The sequence below is a fragment of the Condylura cristata genome, unplaced genomic scaffold (assembly GCF_000260355.1).
Source record: "Condylura cristata isolate star-nosed mole 26May11 unplaced genomic scaffold, ConCri1.0 scaffold00032, whole genome shotgun sequence".
In the NCBI taxonomy this organism is placed as follows: domain Eukaryota; kingdom Metazoa; phylum Chordata; class Mammalia; order Eulipotyphla; family Talpidae; genus Condylura; species Condylura cristata.
The window spans coordinates 7,765,754-7,790,109 of record NW_004567133.1 but is presented as its reverse complement, the minus strand read 5'-3'; the positions used below and the strand labels follow the sequence as shown (position 1 = coordinate 7,790,109).

General features: G+C 35.7%; 1 protein-coding gene across 1 annotated transcript in view; it reads left to right on the top strand.

The window, feature by feature from the left end:
• TNRC6A (trinucleotide repeat containing 6A) overlaps positions 1-24,356 on the top strand; it is a 154,384-nt gene that overhangs the window by 77,490 nt on the left and 52,538 nt on the right. The window contains exons 4-5 of the mRNA XM_004692055.2: positions 12,960-13,047; positions 20,473-20,494. Of these exons, the coding sequence (XP_004692112.2) occupies positions 12,960-13,047; positions 20,473-20,494 (110 nt within the window). The remainder of the gene's footprint in view (positions 1-12,959; positions 13,048-20,472; positions 20,495-24,356) is intronic.

Here is a 24,356-nt window from a genome sequence, read left to right as displayed (position 1 = left end):
TTCTGGTTGTGAATGTGAGGCCTATTCTTGTAGGCAGTGTGGACGTGAGAATTTTACCATGTAAAGACAGAAAGGGACGTACAGTCTGCATTCTCTATATGACTGCAAGTTATCATACTCAAGCCATAGTTCCAAGCCTGTCATTCACTATTACTTAGAAACATTTGCTAGCTCCCCAGTGACTGGAATTTAAACCCAAATCTGGAAGTGTTTCACTGATATGTTAGCTTTATCCTTTCTACCTCTTGCCTACCTCAACTTTCCCCAGCTGCTCCCATCAGTTTTCCTTAATTTTTAGTAACAACTTTATTAAAATAAAAATGCATGTGCCATAAAATTACCCCTTTAAAGTGTATAATTCAATGATTTTTAGTATAGTCAGGTTTTTTTTTAGCATATTCACAGCTACCAAATTTCAGAACATTTTTATCATTCTCTCCCCCCTTCTTTCTCAGCAGTTATTCCCTGTTCCTCCACAAATCAGTCTGTTTCTATTTCCATGGATTTGCCTACTCTTCTGGACATTTTGTATAGATAGAGCCATAGATATGGCCTTTTATGTCTGGCTTGTTTCATTTATCATGTATTCAGGATTCATCTGTGTGGTCACATATATCAGTATTTCATGTCTGAGAAATATTTCAGGGTGTGCCATGTTTTATATTTTCATTCATCTGTTGGTGGGCAGTAGAGTTGTTTTCACTGTTGAGCTATGAGCATTTGTGTGCAAGTGTTTGTGTGGACATGTGTTTTCATTTCTCTTGGATAGTTAGTTACCAGGAGTGGAATTGCTGGGTCATGGTAACTCTGTGTTTGAATTTTTGGGGAACTGCCAGACTATTTCCAAAAAAGGTGCAACACTTTACATCCCCCAGCAAGGTTTTGAAGGTTCCAGTTCCTCCATTTTCTCACTAACATTTGTTATTCTTTTTGATTATATTCATTCTGGTGTGTGTGTGAAGTAGTATCTTATTGTGGCTTTGAGTTGGCATTTCCCTTATGACTAATGATATTGAACATCTTTTCATGTGCTTATGGCCACTTGTGTAACTGATTTGGAGAAATGTCTGTTTAAATCCCATTTCTGGGTTTTAATTTGGTCATATATTTTTGTTATTGAGTTGTAAGAGCTTGTTATTTATGTTACATGTAAGTCCTTTGTTTGATATGTAATTTACAAGTACTTTCTTTCAACCTTTGGGTGGTCTTGTCACCTTTTTGATGTGTTTCTTGAAGCACAGAAGTTTTAAATTTTGTTAAGTTGACTACCATTTTAGCCATTTTTGTGTGTACATTTCAGTAATATTAAATACATTCATGGTGTTGTGCAACCACCATCACCATCCATCTCCAGAATGCTCTTCTTGTAAAGAGGAAACTGTACTGTTAAACAGTAGCTCTTCATTCCTCCTCCCCACTTCTGGTAACCATCATCCTACTTTCTTTGCAAATTTGACTAAGTGGAATCATGGTATTTGTAACTGGCTTATTACACTTAGCATAACATACTCAGGGTTTACCCATAAGCATGTCAGTTAATTGATTTTTTTGTACGTTGGTCCTCTATCCTGCTGTTATGTGAAACTGGTTTATTTCTAATAATCTCTGTGGGTGAATTCTTAGGCCTTTCTCTCTCTCTCTCTCTCTCTCTCTATATATATGTATACATGTCTTTTGTCATATATACATGTATACATATATATGTGTGTATATACATACATACATACATACATACATACATACATATATATATATATATAAAATCAGGCAGTCTGTGAATAAAGATAGTTTTATAATATCCTTTCCAATCTTGGTGCCTATTATTTTTCTTGATCCCTCCCCACCCCCGACTGCATCTATAGTAAATTGTTGAATAGAAGTAGCAAAAGCTAACTTTTTTCTAATTTTAAAAGAAAAGTGTTCAGTCTTACCCATTAAGTATGAAGTGAACTGTGGGTTTTTTGGAGATCACCTTTATCAGGTTAAGGGAGTTTTCTTCTCTTCCTAGTTTAAGCATGTGTGCGTTGTCATGAAAGGGTTTTGGATTTTATAGAGTACTTTTTCTGTGTTTGTCGAGATCATCATGCATTTTATTTTTTTTAGTTTTTTCTATTAATATGTTGCATTACATTGATTGACTTTATATGCTAAACCAAGAAAAATCCCTCTTGGACATAGTATATATTCTTTTTTATGTGTTGCTAGATTTGATTTATTAGTCTTTTGTCCAGGATATTTGTGTTTCTGTTCATAAGAGCTGTTGATCTGTACGGGTGTGTGTGTATTTTTGTCTTGTTATGGTACCTGGTATCTGAAATCTTGAGTCTTGAGTTGTTACTTAGGCATCGGTCTTATTCTGCAGTTTGCTATAATGATAGTTTTTATATTTTTAGTTCATTTGTGTTTTTCCAGCTTTACTAGGGCATGATTGGCAAGTAAAATCAATTTCATTTTCTTCAGTGCGCTGACTTAAATCTTGAAGATACATTAACATATAACTTTGTGTAATTTTACAATGTACTTTGTGTAAGTGTACAGTGTGCTGATTTGATACATTTGTATGTTGCAGTATGATTACCTTCAGATTGTTCCTTTATTATAGCACATAATTTATTTTGTGTGTGTGGTGAGAACAATTAACATCTAGTTTCTTAGCAACTTTGAAGTATATAATACAGTGTTATTGACTGTAACCATTATGCTTTACATTAGGTCTCCAGAACTTATCTTTTGGGTTGTAAGTTTGTTTCCTTTAGTGACATCTCCCACTTCTGCTCCACTCTCCCCTCCTCCAGCCACTTTTTTCTGTTCACCCAAGTTTGGCTTTAAAAAAAAAAAAACGTACAATAAGTTGTATCACAGTATTTGTCTTTGTCTGACTTATTTCACCTTGCATAATGTCCTCAGATCTACCTATGTTATCCCAAGTGATAGAATTTCCTTCTTTCTCATACTGAATAGTATTCCATTGTGTATTTTTATAGCACTTCTTTATCCTTTCGATTCCTTGACCAACACTTTAGATTGTTTCCTTTATTTGGTTACTTGTGGATAATGCTGCAGTAAATGCATGGTAGTTATTTTTCTGATGCTATGTTTTTGTTTCTACTGAATAGATGCTCAGAAGTGGAATTTCTGGATATTAATGGTATTTTTATTTTTAATTTTTGAAGGACCTCCATAATGTTTTCCATAAACATTTCTACCAATAATGAACAAGGAAGGGTTCTATCTGCTCATCAGTAGTTGTTATCGCTTGTCTTAACAGTAACTTTTCTAACAGCTGTGTCAATTCTGTTTTCTATCATATGCCCTCCCTTCTTTGGTAGTAACCTCCTTTGGATCCTAACTTAACCTGCTGTAGTGTTTCATACATCGTTCACTCTTCCTTTGCATTACCTAACTTAATCTTGAACAGCACTTTGAGGGAGGTACAAGTTGAGAGATTTCATAAAAAAGGAGATGGTTGGAGGCTTTATAGAAATTAAACCATTTACTTATACCAGTGGGTGCTGCAGTTGAGAGTTAAGTCAACACTTTGGCTTCAGAACAGAACTCTTTACTACATACTTTGCTACCCAGGAAATACTTCTTTGAATGGATTGGATTTAAGCTGGAGAAAAAGGAGAAGTAGAACATAGATAAAAGATTCAAAAGAATGCATTTTAGGTGGTAGTTTTGGGTTAGAGTGTTAGTAAAAGCAAGGAACCAAGCAGAATTTGGCACTTAATTGGCATGCTCAGTGCTGGGGAGTATAATACAAGTGGTACAGCTTTTGTCTTCAGAGCTGTAATTAGTCCTATTTGGGAGAGTGAGATTAACATCTAAAATAATTAGCAAATGAGTATTGTTTGATTAGAGGTCAAGGGTAAGTTGGAAATGAATGAAGGGTGAGCTTGTATGAGTTGGAAAGAATCAAGAAGGCAACTAATAATTACGTTTAACTTCAAAAAGAAAAGTAGAATTTATAAGAGTAGTTAGCAAACTGCATTTTGGGTCAGACTTACCACTGTCTTGTTCCAAATAAGTCATTTAGACTTTCTGATCCTTGGTCTCTTTTAGTGTCAGCGGGACTATCAGTTCTATATTTCTGTCTAACTCTATAGAGTGTGCCTGTCATTATGGTGGGTATTTATTCTCTCAATTTCTAATCTTACCAACTGTCCTCAACCTGTACTTTATTAATTTTAAAATAAATTGCAGACTTTCAGAAATTTTACAAGAATGGAGCAAAAAATTTCACCTTTCTTCTTCAGATGTTAACATTCCATACACTTGATTTACCATTCTCCTTTTGTACATACACACTATTTTTTTCTGAACTTTTTGAATCTGCTGGAGATAGTATGTCATTATATTCCTAAAAATTTAAATATTTCCCAAAATCATAAACATTTTTTAGTAACTATAATACCATTATCAAAATAAAGGAATTAATTTTGATAGTTTAATAAAAAATCTACAGAACTTTTTCAAATTTTGCCAGTAATTTCAGTAATGCCTTTTAATGCAATTTTTTTTTTGCTTTAATTCAGTCCAAGGACAAGTTTGCATTTAGTTGTCATATTTGTTTAGTGACCTGAATTCTGTAAGTTTCTTAATGTCTTTTTCAAGACTTCGATATTTTTAAAAGAGTACTACTTAATTTTTGTAGAAATCCTTCAGTCTTGTGATTATCTGATGTTTCCTCTTGATTAGCTTAACACTGTAATACATTTTTGGCAGGAATAGCACAGAAAGTATTATTATTATTACTAATTATGTTTTTGCAGTGCATCACTCTTGGAAGTACAGGCTCATTTGCCCCATGATTGGTGATGTAACTCCTTGGTTAAGGTGGCACATGTACAATAGTCTTTTTCCTTTGTAATAACTAGATCGTTGGGAGAACCTTGTGGTATGTAAATATCTATGTTTTTCAATGGGTTCTTTACTAGTTTTATTTTATTACTCAGATTATGGGGCCAGTGGATACTTACCCTCCTGCTTTTTGAAGATACCCAGACTTTATCCTCTGGATCCTGTACTCGGTCATGTCTGGTTTTCCTATCATTCTTACCAGGAAGATATGCCAAGTCTTTGCTGCCAACTGTGACTGCAGAGCTAAGCTTTTCACCTACCTTATGGTTCATAATCATACGGTATTGCTGCCAGCCTGTCTCTTGCCCTCTTCTCTCCCTGTCCTCCTGTCACAAACAGGTATTTTTATTTGTTGTGTATGTAAACTTCCAGAATTTTATTGCACGCATGAACACATGGAGACTTATCTTTTGCCCCTTTAAACACAAATAATAGCATAATGAACCTTTGCTATTTTCCAATTAAGTAAGCCCTTCTACATCCTTTCATGCCAATCATGGAGATCTTTTTATCTGCTTTATCGCTGCATACATGCATAGTTTTAGATTTTATGGACCTATCAGTTTTATTTAACTATTTCAGTATAACAGAAATCTACTTCAGTAACTGAGATAGTTAAATAGTATCTGCATATACTACATTACTCATGGATGTAGAATGTTCTCTCGTGTTACCCATTTTCTCCTGTTGAGACCATTACTCCTCAACCTCTTTTCTACTTCCAGAAGTACTAGTAGTTCTTATTTTTAAAACAGTTTTAAAATATTTCATTTTTTATCTTTTTCTCTTCCTGTCACTGCCAAAGGTTTTTTGAAAACTCATCCAAACTCCTGACTTTGCTGTTGCTACTGTTGGGTTTCCATCGCTATCATCTGGTGAGATTATAGTTTTGCAGGTTTTCCACTGATCTATTTTGGATAGTACTAGACTTACTGGTGATTAAGTGAAGGAGATTAAGGGGAAATAAAGAAGGGAGAGGCAAATGGACAGAAAAAGGAATAAATAAGACTGGGAGAAAACAGAACAAAGTATAAGGGGAAAAGTAGAGCAATTTTTGGTATAAGTTGGAAAATGTGTTTCCATAACTGGCTTTTAACATGTAAGTGACCTCTGCGTGAAATTGAACTGGCTGATGGTAGGCTGCTCATTGACAGGCTAGTTAGCTCCCTGGAAACACAACCCTTATTTCCTTTTCTTCAAAACAAGATCAAAGCATCTAACTCCTTGTCTTGATGTTGTAATTTCTGACAGCAGAGCCTTTGTTTTAAATTTTTTGATTTCTAAAATCTGGAGTTAGTTTTCTCACTGATAATGTGAACTGTTCGTTTCTTATGATTTTCTGACATTCTTTGCTTTTCATTCTCCACAGCATTGATATTCAGGACATTCCACATTTACTTGAATTATTGAAATAGTTTTCTGTTATTTAGGAAATATAATTTCCTGCTTTTACCCAGTGTTTTTTCTCCTTTTTTCTATTCCAGTCACTAGTAGTCTCTGAAACTTCCTTACTGTCATGAATTCATGTATTGCTGGTATCCATGCCCTTTTGTACTTAGTCCCTTGCCTGAAAAGAACCGCTGTAGAAATTGTGCCTCTTGAAGACCCAGATTAACTTACTACCCCTTGAATTCTTTCATAGGTGGAGTTGGAGCTGTTCATATCCATGTCCTATTTTCCTAAACTTTGTCAGCCTGTACCAAATGAGTGCTTGTTTCCTTATTTTAGGTATGTTCAGTTTGTTGCCATAAAATTATGGTTTGAAATCCTATTTCTTGCTTGTTCTCCCAGCATAGAGCAGACAATTTAGCTTATAACAATGCCTAAGCACATTTTTAGTGGTTTATTGATTAAACAATGTGTAGGTTACTATTATATGTTTTTGGATGCAGAGGAAACAGCTCATCTGCTTATTTTGAGGGTCTGTTCCCCTCTACTTCTTTACTGTGCTATAGAAAGTGTATACTTTTTAATGGGGTTTCTTTTTTGTTTTTCTAACAAGATACTACTCTGTATTTTGACTTTTTTTTTTTTTTTGACTTAGCAGTGTGTTCTAGAGATTATTTTTCTCCATGTGTGCCAGGAGTCCTCAAGACCAACTTCTGATTTGATGTTTCACTAGGAATATGCAACAAGGACTCAATATAAACTTGTACTCATGGCTGTGACTTATTGAAACAAAAGGATAGGAAGCAGAATCAGCAAAGGGAAAAGGCATATGGGACCCATTCCAGGGGAAACTAGGAATACCCTCCAGTAGTTCTCTTCCTATGATGTCACCCAGGATGTGCGTAATTCCTCTAGCATCAAACTGTGGCAACATGTATAAAAAGTCTAGCAGAAAGCTCATTAAAAATTCAGTGCCTGGCCCTCCCTGGTGTTGCAACGGGTTAGGATGCAGCACTGCAAGCTGGCCTCAGCCACTTCAGTGAGAGTTAGATCCCCCTCCACGGAGGTGACCCACACATGCAACAGACCTCTCCTGTCTTGCCTGCTGCTCCCCACTCTGTCTCTGGTGAGACCTCTGACCGCCCCTGCACCTCTGGCCTGTACAACAGTTTTGTATGCATAAATAAATCTTTTTTTTTTTAATTTATGCATGCAGAACTGGGGTGCAGGCCAGAGGTGCAGGGGCGGTGAGAGTACTCACTAGAGACACTGGGGAGCAGAACAGGCAAATCAGCGAAGTACACTGCTGAAGGGGGTCGTGGGAGGTCAGGAGATGTCTGCTTCACCATGTAGGGGTCGTGGGAGGTTAGGAGATGTCTGCTTCACCATGTAGATCATCTGTGGGGCTGGGGATTGAATTTGCACTGAAGTGGATGTGCCTGGCTTGCAGTGCTGCACTTTATCCTGTTGCGCCACCAGGGAGGACCCCCTAAATAAATAAATCTTGAAAAGAAATCCATTGTCCAAGGTTTCTGTTAGAGGTTGATCATGTAGGTTCCTTACTACCTAATGTATCAAAATTCCAGACTCCCAGAGAATAGGTTTGCAGCATAAATTGTATTATTTGGGGAATGGAGCAAACCTCCCTGAAATTCCAAGTTTCTGGACACCAGCCAAAGATCAACCATGCAGTTCTTTGACAGAATCACATTTTGTTATGTTGACTTTTTCTGCAAACCTTGGAAATCTACTCCATGGTATGAGTGCATTATGGTTTGTTTAGCTTTTCCATATTGATTGACTTTTATACTGTTATTTTACATTATCTATTTTTGGTACAATTCCTTTTCTAGAGCTTAAGTTGGAATTGATGGGTTATAACATTAATGACATTGAAAATTTTAATATTAATCGATACTTTCAAATCATCTATCAATGGCCTTTGCTTGTCCATACTTCAGTAGTAACTTACAAGGGAAGTTACTGTTTTTAGATAGTCATGGTGAGAATGTAGAAAATCTGATGAAGCATTAGAAGAGCAGGGTCTGTAAGGGCATTCTTGGCCTCAGGTGTGTGCTGCTTTCTCCTGCTTCCAAGACTCCAGGACTCCTGGTTCTCACACTCATTAACTTCTTTTTTTGTCTGTTGGCCCATTTTGTTGCCTTTAACCACTGTTGCAGCTTGTGACTTTTGTCTTTTATTATGGAAAATTTCAAACATACAGAAAATTAATATAGAACAAAGCAAGGAACCTACACCATACCCATTACCCAGTTCAACAATTGCCAACATTCTGTCATTGTTTCATTTTCTCATTTCCATTTTTTGGGTGATGAAGTAGGACCTGGAACAGTGAAAGCAAATTCTAGACATTATGATGTTTTATAAAACAGTGTGGGGCTTCCCTGGTGGCGCAGGGGCTAAAGTCTTAGTGCTATCAAGCTATGGGTAGTCACTGCTGCATGAGTTCCATCCCCATCCAGGGAGCTGCCCCACATGACACAGCAGTTCTCTCCTGTCTCACTTGTTGCTCCCCTGGCAGTGTATCTCAGTGGGTCCGCCTGTTCTGCTCCCCACTCTGTTTCTGGTGAATCCTCTTAACAACCTACCTCCTTCTCCCCATCTCTGCACCTCTGGTCTACACTCCAATTTTTGTGCATAAATAAAAATAAATCTTCTTTTAAAAATCTGTGCTAATTTGCAAAAACAATGCATGCTTACCATTACATTTCAAATAGAGTTGTACTTAAAAAAATAAAAATAAAAAACTCAATTTCCTGAAATACTTGTTTGAGTTGTGAAGTTAGTCTTATAATTGCTTTTTTTTTTCCAAGATTTTTTTAATGCATAGAAGAACTGGGATACTGGCCAGAAGTGGAGGGGGTGACAGGATTCACCAGAGACGAAGTAAGGACTAGAACAGGTAGATCTCCTGAAATACACTGCTGAGGGGAGCAGCAGGTGGGTCAGGAGAGGTCTGCTGTGCCATGTGGGTCAGCTCCCACACAGAGATCAAACTCATGTTGCAGTGGCTGCAGATCAATTCATAGTGCTTTGCTTTACCCCATTGTGCCACTAGGGAGGGTCCCCTTTTCCTTTTTAAATATTAAAATGTACAGATGTAATAATTGAAAGGATTTTTTAATATTTAATTTTTAAAATATTCATACAAATGTTTTAGAAATTTAAATATGTAAAACTGTTCACACAGTGAGGTCTCCCTTCTTCTCATCCCCCATCAACCTAGTTCCTTCTACCCCATCTCCAACAGCACCATTAATTTCTTAAGTGTGCTTTCATTTTATATATATGATGACTAGTAGGGATACATATCCTCTCTTGTCTTGCACAAATGATAGCATATTATTTTAGGATTAGAAATTTTTGCTCATTTCTGATAGCTTTCCAGCATCTCCCTGTGCCCTTCCCCTTTTGAACTGTAGAACTCCTAATAGCTCGAATTGTGGCCTAGTTATTTCTCCCACATTGTGTTCCCACATTTACAAAATAAAAACTGAAATTTCTCTCTCAGAAGATCACCAGTCCCCTATCCCTTATTGCTAAAATGCAGTGCAGTTCATTCTTTGTCTTTGCTGTTCTTGCTCCTAATTACATGTCCATGACCTTGGAACACCTAGTATTTTTGTGTTTCCTACAGTACATTTTGGTTAAAAGTCCTTGTAAAAGGCGGAAATAAAAGGATCGTGGAAGTGTACAGTATGGGGTAAAAATATACTATAAATAAGATCTATTTTTTAACATATTTAAAAGAAAAAAGTTATTTTCTATGACTCCTGAAAAGAGAACTAGTACTTCAATTTGAGGGTATCATGGTGTAGAGAAAAGGAAAGACTGATGACTTTGAGAATCTAGATTTGAATGCTGAGTCTACCCTCTACTATTTATAAGACCTTAGAAAAATCATTTGACTTTTCTGCATTTCAGTTTTCTTCATTTACAAGAGAGAAATCATCATTTTGTAAGTTTTTTTTTAAGAGCCCAGGATTGTCACTGTAAACATTTTAATCACGCAAAGGTTTGTTCTCTTTCCTCTCCTCAGTCTAGAATGTGCCTGTTTGAGTATGTTAATACTAACATTCAAGGGATGAATGATTGCTGACCATTATCTTTGTGTAGATGCATTTACTTAGATGCCACACCAATCCGTATTCCTTTTGATAGATACGATAAATGGTAGTCAGCCATCTTAAATGAACCTTTATCAGCATTTAAGTTCTAGAAGGTGAAGTGTTGTACACAAGCAGTATGTTTATCTTTCCGAAGGCCAGAGATGTGACAAAAGTGTCTTTATTTAGTGATGACACTTTTGAAGTAAACATTGCCCTATGCTTACAGTATCTGCCGATGCTGTAATATTTCCTCAAGATGGATGTTGTGTATCTTTTAAGTACTAAGGAGATCATTTTGGACCAAGAAAACATTTGCTAATTACCCAATGTGTCTTCAAAAGGGGACTTGAGAAGGGAGAAAAAAATTCCAGGTAGATAGTAAGGAAACATCCCATGGAGTACAAAATTAGTGATAAAATTACAGAACAAGATTAGAAAAGGACATGCCTGTGATTCACAGGAGCACATAAAGAACAAATGCTGAAGGTTTCTGATGGTTTTACATAATCACTGTTCATTCTATCTTGACAAAAGTAATACTTTTGGGTGCCCCTCAGAATTGGTGAGAGGGCTTGTAAGTAGGCATTTGAGTGCTTACCAGAGGCAGTGTTCAGTAAGTGCTCGTCATCGAATCCTATAAAGATATTATGTGATAGATATAGATGGCAATTTATCTTCAGTTTATTGAGTAATCGTTGGCTGAAGTCAGTTAAATATTTAGAGATAGAAACCAGCTTTTGATTGTTAATCTTGTTTAACTTTGTTGACTTTTGTTTACTAATTTTACTCTTCCTTTCCTATATCTGTGGCTGTCTTGATCCATGATTTTTCCAGGAAATTGGTGTAAATGAGTTTGCTTACTCTTCACACCTCTCACACAATGTGAGTGAGTCATGGGTGCAGTTAGCACAAATCTGGTTTTGCTACTCTTGTTCACATGACCGTTCTCAACAAGTCATACTCTTCTAACTTCTGATTTTAGCAGTCATGTACTTTACTGAATCATCATCAGTTACATATAATGTCACTCCTTTTGTTTCTCACTGTCTATCCCCAGGTCTCTGTCATCAGCAAGACCAACTTAAGTTTTGTATATACTCATTGTAGCACACTTATAGCACCCCTCCCAGTTTCTTTTGTATTTGAATTATCTTTCTCTTCTGAATGCATTCCAGTCTTGAGAAATGATTTGTAGTCCCTCAATGTTCACTGCATGTCCCTTGAACTTCCTGTGTTTGCTGAAATGTATGATGTCACCTCTGGAAAGCTTCCTCAGGACAGATTTAGATAGAATTTCTTTATGTGTTCTCTTCAATACCTGATATCTGTTGGTATTTATGAATGAATGAAGGCTTAGATTTTAGATTCTAAGGTAACTAATGTAGGTGACTGGAGTGCATTTCCTCCACGTTGCTTAGGTCTCCTTATTCAGTAGCCCCCTTTCTTAAATGGCAGGGCTGATGCTGAGCTTTGTAAGTGTGTGAAGGGTGTTGATTGTCAGGCTTCACCCAAGGGTGTGATATAGGGGCATAGCAGTAGTTTCCAGTAAGAAAGGTTTTGATGTGAAGTACCACATCTATGTTTTGCCAAAAGTTTAGTTTATTTACAGTGTTTTGTTTTAGGCTGGATTCAAATGCATCTGCTACCTTGACCCATCTATGTGTGGAGTTGAAAAGTGAAAGGGAGAAATAGCGCAGTGGTGGCCTTGCTGGTCCTTAGGCTTTCCTTTTGTTCCATGCCTCCTTTGGCTTTCCTAACTGTGATCCTGGAGCCTATCTAGAGCTTCACTGGCAGATGATACTTACATACTTTCAGACTTTCCTTGTTGTCTATTCTCGTGTTGTAGCTTCCTTTGCTCTCCATCAGCTCTAAATAGACTTTTTCTCATTTCTGCTATTATTTCAGTGAGGTAGAGTACAAAGGAGAAGGCAAACATATTTGTCCAGTCTGTCATTTTGAAATCTTCAACCAGCAGCCCCGTTGACAACTTGAAGTTTGTAATTTTTGAGAATTGAAACAAACTTATATAATGAGTGTGTATTGCCTGTTTTCCAAGTCTTGTTAGAATTAGTTGGAATGTTTCTAAAATATAATGATAATCTTGAAATACAAGTCTCATAACAAATAATTTGTTTTGAAAATTTTAGAGCAAAGCCTTTTAGAGCAAGGAAGTTCACAGATACCCCAGGTATCTGGGCAAGAGAGCATTGTGGAGAGAGCCCACTTCAGGCATTGCCTTCAGTGCTGAGGTGATACTTGGGGCCAGAAGCAGGGTAACTTATTTCATGTTCACATGCTAGAATTGGAGAGAGGTCCTTATTTCTCAGATGTAAAATTCTCTAATTTTAGGTTGTCTTCCTTAATACAACATTGAGATAAAAACTTATACTTGTGACCTACTAAAGAAAATACTATGTAATGGCTGTTTAGTTAGATTTAGGTTGCTAGTTGTGTTTTATTTCAATGAATGATAAAATAGTTTGCCATGTCTTCTAATACAATTGAAAATAAATCTGTGTGCAACATTATTTTTATTTCTTAATACATTTTTGGAAAGTTAATTGCAACTGTGTGGTTCAGGGATTTAGTGCAAGAAGAAGAACAGTTGATGGAAGAAAAGAAAAAGAAAAAAGACGACAAGAAAAAGAAGGAAGCTGCTCAAAAGAAGGTATTCTATGTATAAACTAATTACTTATATTAAGCAGTTTAAACAAAGATTTAACAAGTTACTCTTACTAGATTTTTTAAGTGTCCGTTACAATGTTTTAACTTGAATAGAGATCCACTTAATATTTAATGTGTTTGAGTATGCAAATGCAGTAACTTTCCAAGTGTGTAAAATTTAATGCATATTTAATCTTGCCAGTAGGTTTTATTTTTATTCCAAAGGTAAGTGCTTTATATAGGTCTTTATTTTCAATTGGTCTTTCCTAGGTTTTTATGATATGTTATTTATAAATGAGAAGAACATGGGATTTGTTATCACACAGAGTGTTTGAAATCTGGCTCTCCCACATAGTATACAGAATGGTATGGCCTTTAACTTCTCTGGGCCTTAGTTTCCTTTATGTTTTATAAAATGAGAAGTGGATAAAATGAGGTAATAGAACACACAAAAATACACATACTAGGAAATAAAGTAACACAGGAAGACACAGTAATAAAGGAAACCATAATATACATAATAGCAAATAAAGTGTCAATTTCCTTTTCCCCTTCTACTTAGTAGCTCGGCTTTTTTTTTTTTTTTTAATTTTTGAAGTTTACATTAAGATATTTTAAAATATGCCTAAGACATAACTTGCAAAAGAATTCTATCCAGTACATTTTCAGAAAACCAAAGCAGCACATATTGTTGCAAAGGTAAAAGACTATGTTCATAATTAAAAGATTTTTACAAAATAATATTAAAGGCTGATGGCTTTAAAAACATTCTAAAAGACCCAGTGGAATTGTTTCATTGCAGTATTTTAATGAAAAATTATGACTTTAGTTTCAAAAATATACTTTTATTCTAGTCACTGTGCTAGGAATTGGATGTAGATTATAACAACATACTTACTTCTACTTTATTTAACAGAGAAAACACTGGACACAAAAGTGACAGGTAGGAAACTGTTGAAGCACGGAGAGAAATAAGAGTTTAACTCAGCGTGAAAGGGGACAGAGGGTCAAGGAAATTTTGTTAGGATAGAAATTAGCTAAGTGAATAAGGAGCAGAAACAGAAAAGAATTACAAGCAGAGCAAAGTAGTGGTTCAGTGTCCACAGCCTGTATGTGTTCATTATGGGCTTTGGTTGGCGCAGTGGGTTGTGAGCAAGCTCGAAAATGAGATTGGTGGTAGCTGTTGGCTCCTCTCAAGGTTTTGCCCTTTGGGCACAGGGGAAGATACTAAAATATTTTAGTAAAGTGACATAAAAGTTGATTTTTTAGGAGGTCTACCTTGGCAAATTGAAATTGGATTGGAAGGGATAGAAACTAAAGAGATTGAGAAATTAGTCTTTTAGAATTTTTCATAGAAAAAAATTAGTCTTTTAGAATTTTTCATAGCATTTTACTATGAAAAACCACAGACTCTATTATAGGGATATGAAGGAAGAGGTAAGGTTAGGTTACCTCTTAGGTTACCGCTTAGGTTCTAGATTGAGTAAGTACAATAGTCCCTGCATATAGGGTTTTGTTTTTTTGTAGTTTTAGTTACTTGGGGTCAACTCTGGAAGAAAAATACTACAAGCAATAAGATACTTTGACAGAGAGGCAGACCATATTCACTTAAGTTTTATTGCAATGTATTATTATACAGTTCTACTTTATTATCAGTTATTATTAATCTCTTACAGTGCCTAATTTATAAACTTTATCATAAGAGAGAGAGAGAGAGAGAGAGTATGTGTGTGTGTGTGTGTGTGTGTGTGTGAGAGAGAGAGAGATATATGAAAAACTGGTATAGATAAGGGTTAGTAGTAACCATGGTTTCAGGCATCCACTTGGGTGACTATATCCCCTGTGGGCAAGAGGGAAGTATTACACATCTTTTGAAACAGTTAACTAGATTAGGGAATACAAAGAGGGAAAGACATATAATTCAGTCCTGTGCTTCCTGAACTTAGGGTATGATTAGCAATATTGGGAAGGGAATAGAGTACAGAGCACTACGGCAGATTAACACTGATGAGATGAAATGGCAGGTGATCCTGCTCATTAGGCTTTTGGTTGCTCTTAGGAGTTACTGGGTAGAGATGTGTTGGTAATTGTCTCAGTGTTTGGAATAACTTTGTAATACAGAGTTTGGGCATTGATGATGCCTCAGGCCTCTTGTCAGAGAATTACTGATGATATAGGATGTTCTTTGCAGTCTGAACAGTCTTTTTGCTCAGGATTTGCTATGAAAAAAAGTGCGTCTTCTGTAAGATATACTTAAGATTGGGGTAAGGCTTATTAGACTCTTTTTCACGATGTGATGAAACTCATCGTGTGAGTTTCTAAGACACTTAGAGATCTGATGAGGAAGATGCTTGGGTATACTTTATAGAGAATCAGTAACTTAACAGGCTTCTAAGTGATGTGTTTAGGTCTTGAGGATCCTTGCTTCCAAGGAGTTAGGATTCAGCTGGTAAGTCAAGGTAGTATGTAAGATGGTTAGAGAAGAGGCCTATGGCAGTATACAATGAAAGAGGCTTATTTGGAGTTTATTCTCTTTACTGAGGAAATGCTAAGAAAGGGGAAAAGTCACTGGAGGATTCTTCTTTAAATACTGTTTTAACAGTATATAATGTGAAAATTCTTGTATCATTTTGTAATTGTTAAAGTTCATCTTTACATTTTTCTGTAAATCACATCTCTTAATCACCAAGTTAGTGATGATTCTCAAATGTGAAGCGACAGCTTTTCATACTCTCGCCCAATCTATCCCTCCCTCAACCCCTGACTCCTGTCACTATCATCCTGTCACTATCACAGCATTGTCCTACTAAAACCATCATTAGAGGCTGAGCGATATTGGGAGTTTTTGTTTTTGCCAAGTCTTCAGCACTGGTATTAATATCTAGTCACTGAACAAAATATAAAGGCAAGTTTACCCCTACCGTACTGTTAAGGTTTGACTACTGTGATAGTTCCAAATAACCAACCTATAACTTATCTGAATTGAAATAGTCTGTTGGTGAAGAGGGAGCACAGTTAATATTTCTATAGACTGTTTTATGGCCACATAAAAGATAATAACAAGAATTTTAAGGTAATTTCCTTGAACTTTTGTCTGTAGTGGGAGCCAGTGAATAGGTATATCTGGGTAGATGACAGACAACTACATAAACCAGTTGGAAGGTAACATTGGAACAAACTTACTATAATAAAAATAACCTCCCTGTTTTATGTTATCTGTATACAGTTAAAAAGAAGGCTGTGTATTGTGGTTTCTAAAAAACAGTTTTTATCTGTTATAATCCATTTATTTTATATATAAGGACCCCAAGCTTAAAAATGAGTTAAGTGGCTAAGCATGTTTTCCTTGGAGTAACAGAACTAGGAAAGGTATTGAAATCCTCTAACTCCCTATGCTGATGCTTTTCTAAAACTTGGTGCCATGGTTTTGTCCTTTGAATATAGAACATTGACTTTTTTTACAATGTAAAGATGAACTTTAAAGCTGGAAATAAGGGCCTCTCTAGTGGCCTAGGGAATAATTCTCCTTGCTACCACCACTATGGCCTAAGTTTGATCTCTGGCCAGGGTGCTGACCCACATGGTGCAGCAGACCTCTGCTGTCTTGCCCATTGTGCCCCTCAGCAGTGTACTTCAGTAGATCCTCCTGTTCTGCTCGCCACTATGTTTCTGGTGAATCCTCTTACCCCCTGTACTCCTCACCTACACCCCAGTTCTTGTACACAAAAATAAAAGAAAATTAAAAATATTAAGAAATATATTTTTTAAAAATATTATTTCTCTGGAATAATATGCTATAATTTTTTTAAGTACTTAATAGGTCTTTATGCCATTAACACAGAAAATATAGATTTGAGAGCCTCTTAGCTACTGTGTTCTTTTAAAGAAGTTTAAACCCAGACCACAGGTTATTCTCTATTTTAAATGAAAAATCAGATAGCACAATTTCTTATATGAACAACTAGACAACAATAAGACAGTACAATAATTTTACTGTGATAGCTTTACTTATTTTGTCTACTCTTAAGGTAAATGTATTTAAATTACTTAAAGAAACTTTTATACAAAATTTGCATGATTTTTTATTATAGTTCAGCCTCACTGTGTTGGTAATTAATAATAGAATCTGTGATTAGATAGTTATGTTTCTAGTTTTTTTTTTTTTCAAATCCTTCTATTTCACATCTAAGAATCGGGTACAGAAAATAATTCCTTTTAAAAGGTTTCTATACTAGAAAAGGGGACAACGATAGTAGCAGTAGGTTGTTACCATGGATTTATCTCCAGGTTCTGTTTTTAGAAGAAATTTCTAGAAGGAATGTTCAGAGCAATGTAGTGAAGAGGAAAAAGGAGGTTGGGAAACAGGTTAATTATAGAGAGATAATTTAGTGCAACCTTTACTTTAAACATGTAATTGTAGTTCATAGAAAGCATAATGGCTGGAGGGAAGCACCAATACAGATTGGGATCTTTTAAGTTCAGAATATTTTAAAGTCAGTGGTTATGGGTATTTTTGTTAACTGTGTTAAGACATAAAAAGATTTTTATATATAGGCTTTGTGAATTTAAATGGACTCAATTCAAGCTTAAATGAGACTTCTTCGGTTGTAGAAACTTCTAACTTCCCTCTTGGAAATTTTAGTATTCACTTGTTGTGTCTCCCAAATATCTTTTTGTTCCGAGATTTGCTGTAGCATTCCACATTCTAAGTAGCACAGTTTCTCAGTAACCTAGTAATATAATCAAGCTGGAGCAGAGCATTGTGTTCATCTAGGGCAGTTAAGTGTTCTCTTATTGCCTTGCTCTTTATTCAGCTTATATTTTTGTTTGCTGTGTACCCATTTTATTCAGCACACTGGGGTTCTAGAATGTGTGCTGCTTAATCAAACACAGGGAAGCTTTCAAACCACTGATGATCACAGAGAGAGAGAGAGAGAGAGAAGCAAGACTTGGCAACTGGGAGTAAGTTTGAGTCAGGTCATTTCCAAATGTCAGATAAAGGACTTAGCTGAAGCATGGGCAAATGGGGCTTGTAATAGTAGCAGTAGCAGCAGCTAACATCTGTTACACTTTCTGTACACTAGACACTGTACTAAGCTCTTTCTGTGAGTTAAATCCTTACAACCTCACAAAAACTTCAAGGTAGTGTTTTTGTTTCTGTCTTGTAAATGAGGGACCTGAGCATTTTGGAGAAGTTGTTTAACCAGGGTCACACAGTGTAAGTGGTAGAGCAAGTATTCATAGGGTCTAGGAATTGGGACAAGTGATGCAAAGCCTGACAGAAATAAAGTGTACCCATCATGCTTGTGTTTGCAACATGTCTAATACCTTCATTACCTTCTAGTTGAAGCAGTTGTAAGAATTGCTTGTGGAAGCAATTCCACAACCAACCTGAGTTGGTTGGTTGTTTTAAAGAAAAAAGTATGTATACCAAATGGAAATAATTTTCTTTCTGGATTTGCCAGAATGATTTAATTCTGTTATACAAGAGGATGCACAATGATACTTCACATTTGAATAGTGTTGTATCGTTTTATACAACCAGGTTGGCAGGTAACATTGAATTTAATACCAAATTTAATACCAAATAATAGAAATCTGGCATATAGTTTACACATATCAGCTTGGACTGTTTTTGTGGTCAGCAGCTATGTGGATGGATGGGCTGCCGTTTGAACAGTGTAGGCAAATACTCTTCACTGACCCCACTTGGAAAAATTCTCTTTTTAATAATTTGAGGAAAGTACTAAGTTCCTGGACTGACTCACAAAAACCTATTTTAAAGAAATGCACCGATATATCATTCCTTCTCCTGATCAGAGCTCTTGGGTTTTGTTACTTGCATTCCTTTATTGTGATAGTCAGCATTCTAAGGGACACAGACACTCTGGTTGTTTCCTTGGTGTCATTCTCTGCAGACAGAATGTTGTTCTGAACCAACCTGGGGTGTTTTTTTTTTTCAAAGGAGTTGTATAGTAGGATATCTTTTTGTTTAAGATATAGAAGAGCAACACTTTGTATCTTAGGTTTAGTAATTTGGTCATGGTTTCTTCTGGAAGTAAACTGTGTGGGGAGAGCAGGGAAAGTTTTAAGAAAAAGATTGAACATGTACAAATTTGTGCTAATGTTTTGGCTTTAGAAAATTATGTATCTGATATGGCATTTATTGCACTTCAGAAATATTCTTTTACTGAGTTAGCTTTAATAAGACTTCACCATCAGATTTTAAAAATTATTTCTCCCAGAAATAAAGTGGTCACATAGTTGATTGGTCTTTTGCCATTGTCTTTCCATCAGTTAAAACATTTTTTTGATTCATGTAAAATAAAAGATGCGCCTCCATTATTTTACATATCACTAGTACTCTAAGAATTAGTAAAACACTCCAGTGCTTAGATTGACTGGCTCTCCAGGAAAGATTAATGTTTAGTGTAGCTTCAATATTGGGGTGATTGCCATATAGTTATGTACTTTATAGTTCTAAAGTGACAGAATTCAGAAAATGGGTAGCGATAGTTTTGTATGACTAAGCAAAATGATTTTTCATGCCCCGTGACAGTTTCAAAAAAGCTTTATTTAGAAATTATTCCTGGTCATTCAGTTATTAACTATTGGCTCTTGCCTCAGGCCCCTCCCTATCCTTTTATCTTTTACTTTTAGGATTTCCGTACAATTGGTCTCAATTGAAAAAGTTTGCTATGGCCTCTATCTCTAGTCAGTTATTATTTTTAATGAGTTTGAGTTTTTCATCTGAGTTGTTCAAAGAAAATAGCAGTAGCACTAAGGCAGACATGGGAAAGCAGGGGGCTCGTGCCAGTTCACTTTATGAGCATAGTAATTTTAATGCATTGTAAGATGTGTTAGAAATAAAAAAATTTAAATGTCCTCCACTTAAAAATTCTTAAAAGTAAACTATGTTTACCTGTAATAGCAGCCTACCCTTCAGGAGTTAAATTTATTACTAATTAGGCCAAAGTAGTTAGTATGCAATTTTTCTCCCCAAAAATTCACTTCCTTTTTTATAATTTGAAGCAATTTTTAAGCCATTTAAACATTTTGTATAGTACATTGTTAAAGTCACTAATATGAAGGTTAATAGTTATAGTCAAATACTTTTAAACTAAATGAAAAAAATGCAGAAAAAGAAGAAAAATAATAAAATACTTTTGTTATTTACTATCTAAAAGAATATCTCCTCTTTGTGTCTAAAGAAGCAAACATTGTATCAGGGACAGAGAGGCACATCTGTGGGAAAAGCATGCTTTCTTTGCATTTCTTTTCCTAAGCAATTCATCTAAGTGACAGATTTTTTATGTAATACAAGTATATATGTCTTAAATAATAGCAATATATGCGCATTTTGTCATGACAATCCATTTCTTTCAGTTTCATATTTACATTGTTTTTTGTTTGTTTGTTTTTATTTTAGGCCACTGAACAAAAAATCAAAGGTACGTTGTTTAAAACTATTTTTTATTCTCCTTTTCATTAAAGCAAGGTTGTTGATGTGCATTTATATTCATCTCCAGGATGGGAGAGAGAAGAGCATGAAAGGAACAAAGGGTTGGGGACAGAGTTCTTCAATAACATCACATTGGAGTCATCTTTTGGGGTTTATGGTTTATTGTGGTATATGTTACCACTTTTAAAATACACTACCTCAGCTGTCTCTTATGATAAACACTACTATCTTACATGTTCCCTGTGTGTTCCTAACATCCTCCCTTGCTTTAATTCTTTGAGCACCTATCTGTATCTGTCCTTTATTCGTCTTCTATCTGAAAGTCTTCTGAAGCTACATTTGGGACACTCAAACCCTCTTTTTTGCTTTATTCCCTACAAGTAAAGCTTTATTTTGCTTTATTCTGTAGTCAGACTGTGACATCCATTCTACAGTGTCATTAAAAGCTAATCTTATGGTCGTGTGCCAGGTTGAACAAGCCCCTAACATTTACCAAGCTAAAAACTTCAGGGTGGTAAGGAAGCAGGCACCTGAGTCCTCTCAGATCCCAAATCAGGAGTTCTTCACTCCTCTAATTGACTATCTGGTATTAAAAGGTGTAGGACACTGAAATGTAGAACTTGTTAGGCCTGAAATTTTGAATTTTCACTTGAGGTAACTTTATCAGGTGTAGCTGTATGTGTGAACAAGAACAGTTGTAGCTTCTGTTTTACGAGAGAAAGAGTGACAATAGGAGCATCCAAATACTATATAATATAATGTAACTTAAGGCAGTAAAAATGCCCAAGTTGTTCTGGAGTATGGAGAAATGCTAATTAGCCTAACACAGGGGCTCAAGAAAATCCTCTAAAAGATGAAAGTCAAGGAAAGAATGAAACGGCAGAGGAATAGTCACTGTGATTAAAGACCCAGACAAGAATTAACGTGATGTTATATGCAGTGCTGGTATTCCAAGCACATTAAATAAACAGTGATAAGTGAACAGGGTTGAAGGGTTTTTCTGAAGAGATAAACAGGGAGCAGGTAAAAGGACCTCATTACTCTGTGTGTGTACCTGGCAACTTGGCTCTTATTTTATAGGCAAGAGCCACTGAAGGTCCTAAGCAGAGGTGTGACGTGGGGTGTTTTGTGTGGTCAGGGATTTGAAAGATGGCTAAAAGAAGAGAGGCACTATAGGCAAAAGGGTCGGGTAAATAAGAAGAGGAGATATTCATAGAATGAACATAGGGCCATTGGGGGAAGTGATAGAATATAGCTCTCGAAGTAAGGAAGCAGAGGACTTTATGCTTGTTTAGAGTGGAGAACCTGCAGCGGTGATTTGCACATAGAGGGCATGATCGTAAGTTACGCTTTAGGGACATTTCTTTGTGATTAGCATCACCAATAGTAGCGCTACCAGACAGGAAAGAGAAGGAAAGGAGAAGGTAATGAGATAGGAGATGGGTGTGAAGTATAAACTACAGGAACAAAGCTATGGGAAATAAGAGTAATTGAAGATAATACTGTGGCTTTGAACATGGATGTGAAGAACGTCACATGAATGTGGAATGATGTAGGAAGGAATGTTGCAAAATTAATTTAAAAGAACTATAACCCAATTTAACATTCATGAAACTCTTTCCTGGCACTACTCCTCTGTGTTGGACTGTACAGTTGTCCCTTATTGCTCTGGTTCAAGACCAGATTCTTCTGGTTGGCTTTTGAGGCCTTGTTAATCTGACCTCCTGTGACCTCACCCACCCATCACTCCTTTTGTACTTTTTAGAGCATTCTTAACCTTGTAATTGCTCATTCCTGTTTCCAGTTTCTGTTTCTTTCCATAAGTATGCCTTGTAGTGTTTCTAAACCTCTCAGAGCTCATCTCCTAGATTGTTTTACTGCTGTTAATCCTCCCATTCTAATTTTTTAGGCTGTTATAATGTATCTTAAATTTGGAGCACTTGATTATATTCTGTCTTAGATTTGTGATTGGCCCCTGGATATTTGTTTCATTAAAAAGATAATCTGAATACTTACTGTTTATCTCTTTAGCAAATGTAAATCATTTTCTTATGTCCATATGTAAAATATGAACATATTAAAATCTTCTTGTTTTTAGATTTTCCACAATTCTGAGACTGGTAGGCTGAGTATATATGTAAGTCACTTCAAGATGTATTACATTATTTTGCCAGCTTTTTTCTTATTTTCCTCTTCTTTTGATGGCAGCTTTCTTCATAATTAGTCACACTTATTCTGACTCATGAAAATATGTTTATTTTCATACTGTGTATTATATTTATATAGTGCTTTTGTTTTGGGTTCACAGTGATTAGAGATGAAAAACTGGAGAGTTAATGGGGATATTTGTTGCTAGGTGTTTTTTGTTGTTTTATTTTGGAGTGCTTTCTGATTTACAGAAAAGTTGGAAAGAAGGTATAGCATTCCTACATGCACCTCACCCCTTCAAAAGAAGGGTACACTGGTGCTGATAGAAATCCAAGCTTTATCTAGATGTCACCTCAATTGTCATGTCTTTTCTGTCTCCTCTGGTTACTACACAGTGTTTTAATTATATTGTGCTTTAAGTCTTTAATTGGTAGCCAACATTTAAAAGTCAGGAGAAGCCAACCTAATCCAGAATTGAGATTCTCTAGTAGTTTGTACTGTCAGCATCATTGTCTTTCTGTGTTAAAGAATCTATATAAAAGCCCAATTTTAGTGACATGCAGCTCTAAAATATTTGAAGTGATATATGCATAATGTGACCAAGGAACTGATATTTTACTTTTATTGGACTATAGAGCTCTAGGTCCTTCTGTATTGTTAAAAAGCAAGATTTAGTGTTCATACTGAGCATGACCAGTTAGGCTACAGCACCCCCTATAGAATTCTGCCTTGATGAACAACTTTTTTCCCAAGGTTATTGCCATTCACTTAAAATAACACCCACTACTATTGCTGCCACTTAGTGGTAGAACTATTTATAGAATAGTTGGATTTTTGTAAAGTGTAAGTTCTTGACCAGCTTTCTTATAATATGGAGATAATTAGAATTTTATTTTTGGGTGTAGTGATTTCATGATTCATTTCACAAAATTAGGAACCAGTGAAATGAGTGGCCAAGTGAAATTCTTGAAAATTTACTCTTACCTTGTGACCTGAACTTGGAAAACCTGTAAGGAGCATGAATGTTTGAGTATGAATATCTCTTAGAAATAGCAGGGGAGTGAAGGCTGAGAAATTTATAGTGAGGCATAGCAATATATGGGTGGATTTTAAAGATATCCTGTGATCTTTATAAGGTAGGAAAGCCATTAATGTCATTTTTTAAATAGCTTTTTATATTTGAAGCATATTGATTGTACATTCTTTGCAAAATGATTTAAACATTGTTAATTTTTGACAGCTAGCTTTTTTTTTTTTTTTTTAATCTATCCACCCACCCTTCCATCCATTCACCCATCCAGTGTTTTCTTCAGGTGATTTCATAAACAGGTTGTATGCTACAGAATAACAAACCCTGTGTCTCCTAATAATGATGTGGAGCCTGGGTAGACGCAGGAATAGAGAAAAAGACATAATTTTTTGTCTTCTGGTGATCACATAAGATTGCAATAGTTTATTCTCTTTCTGGATTAATTTTAAATGCAAATGAAACTTTAATCAACATTTAAAACATATTTTTCTTCCTGCTATTAGAAACCATTGTTTTTATCAATTTTAGCTTGTTTGTTTTCTACAAAGTGTAATTTCAATTGCTTAAATCCATTGATCTAGGAAGTGATCAAAATATTCAAGAACTGTTAAGTCAGCTTTGTATGAAATCATATGGAGACATCATTATAGCTAGTTGAGCACTTCGTATCTGC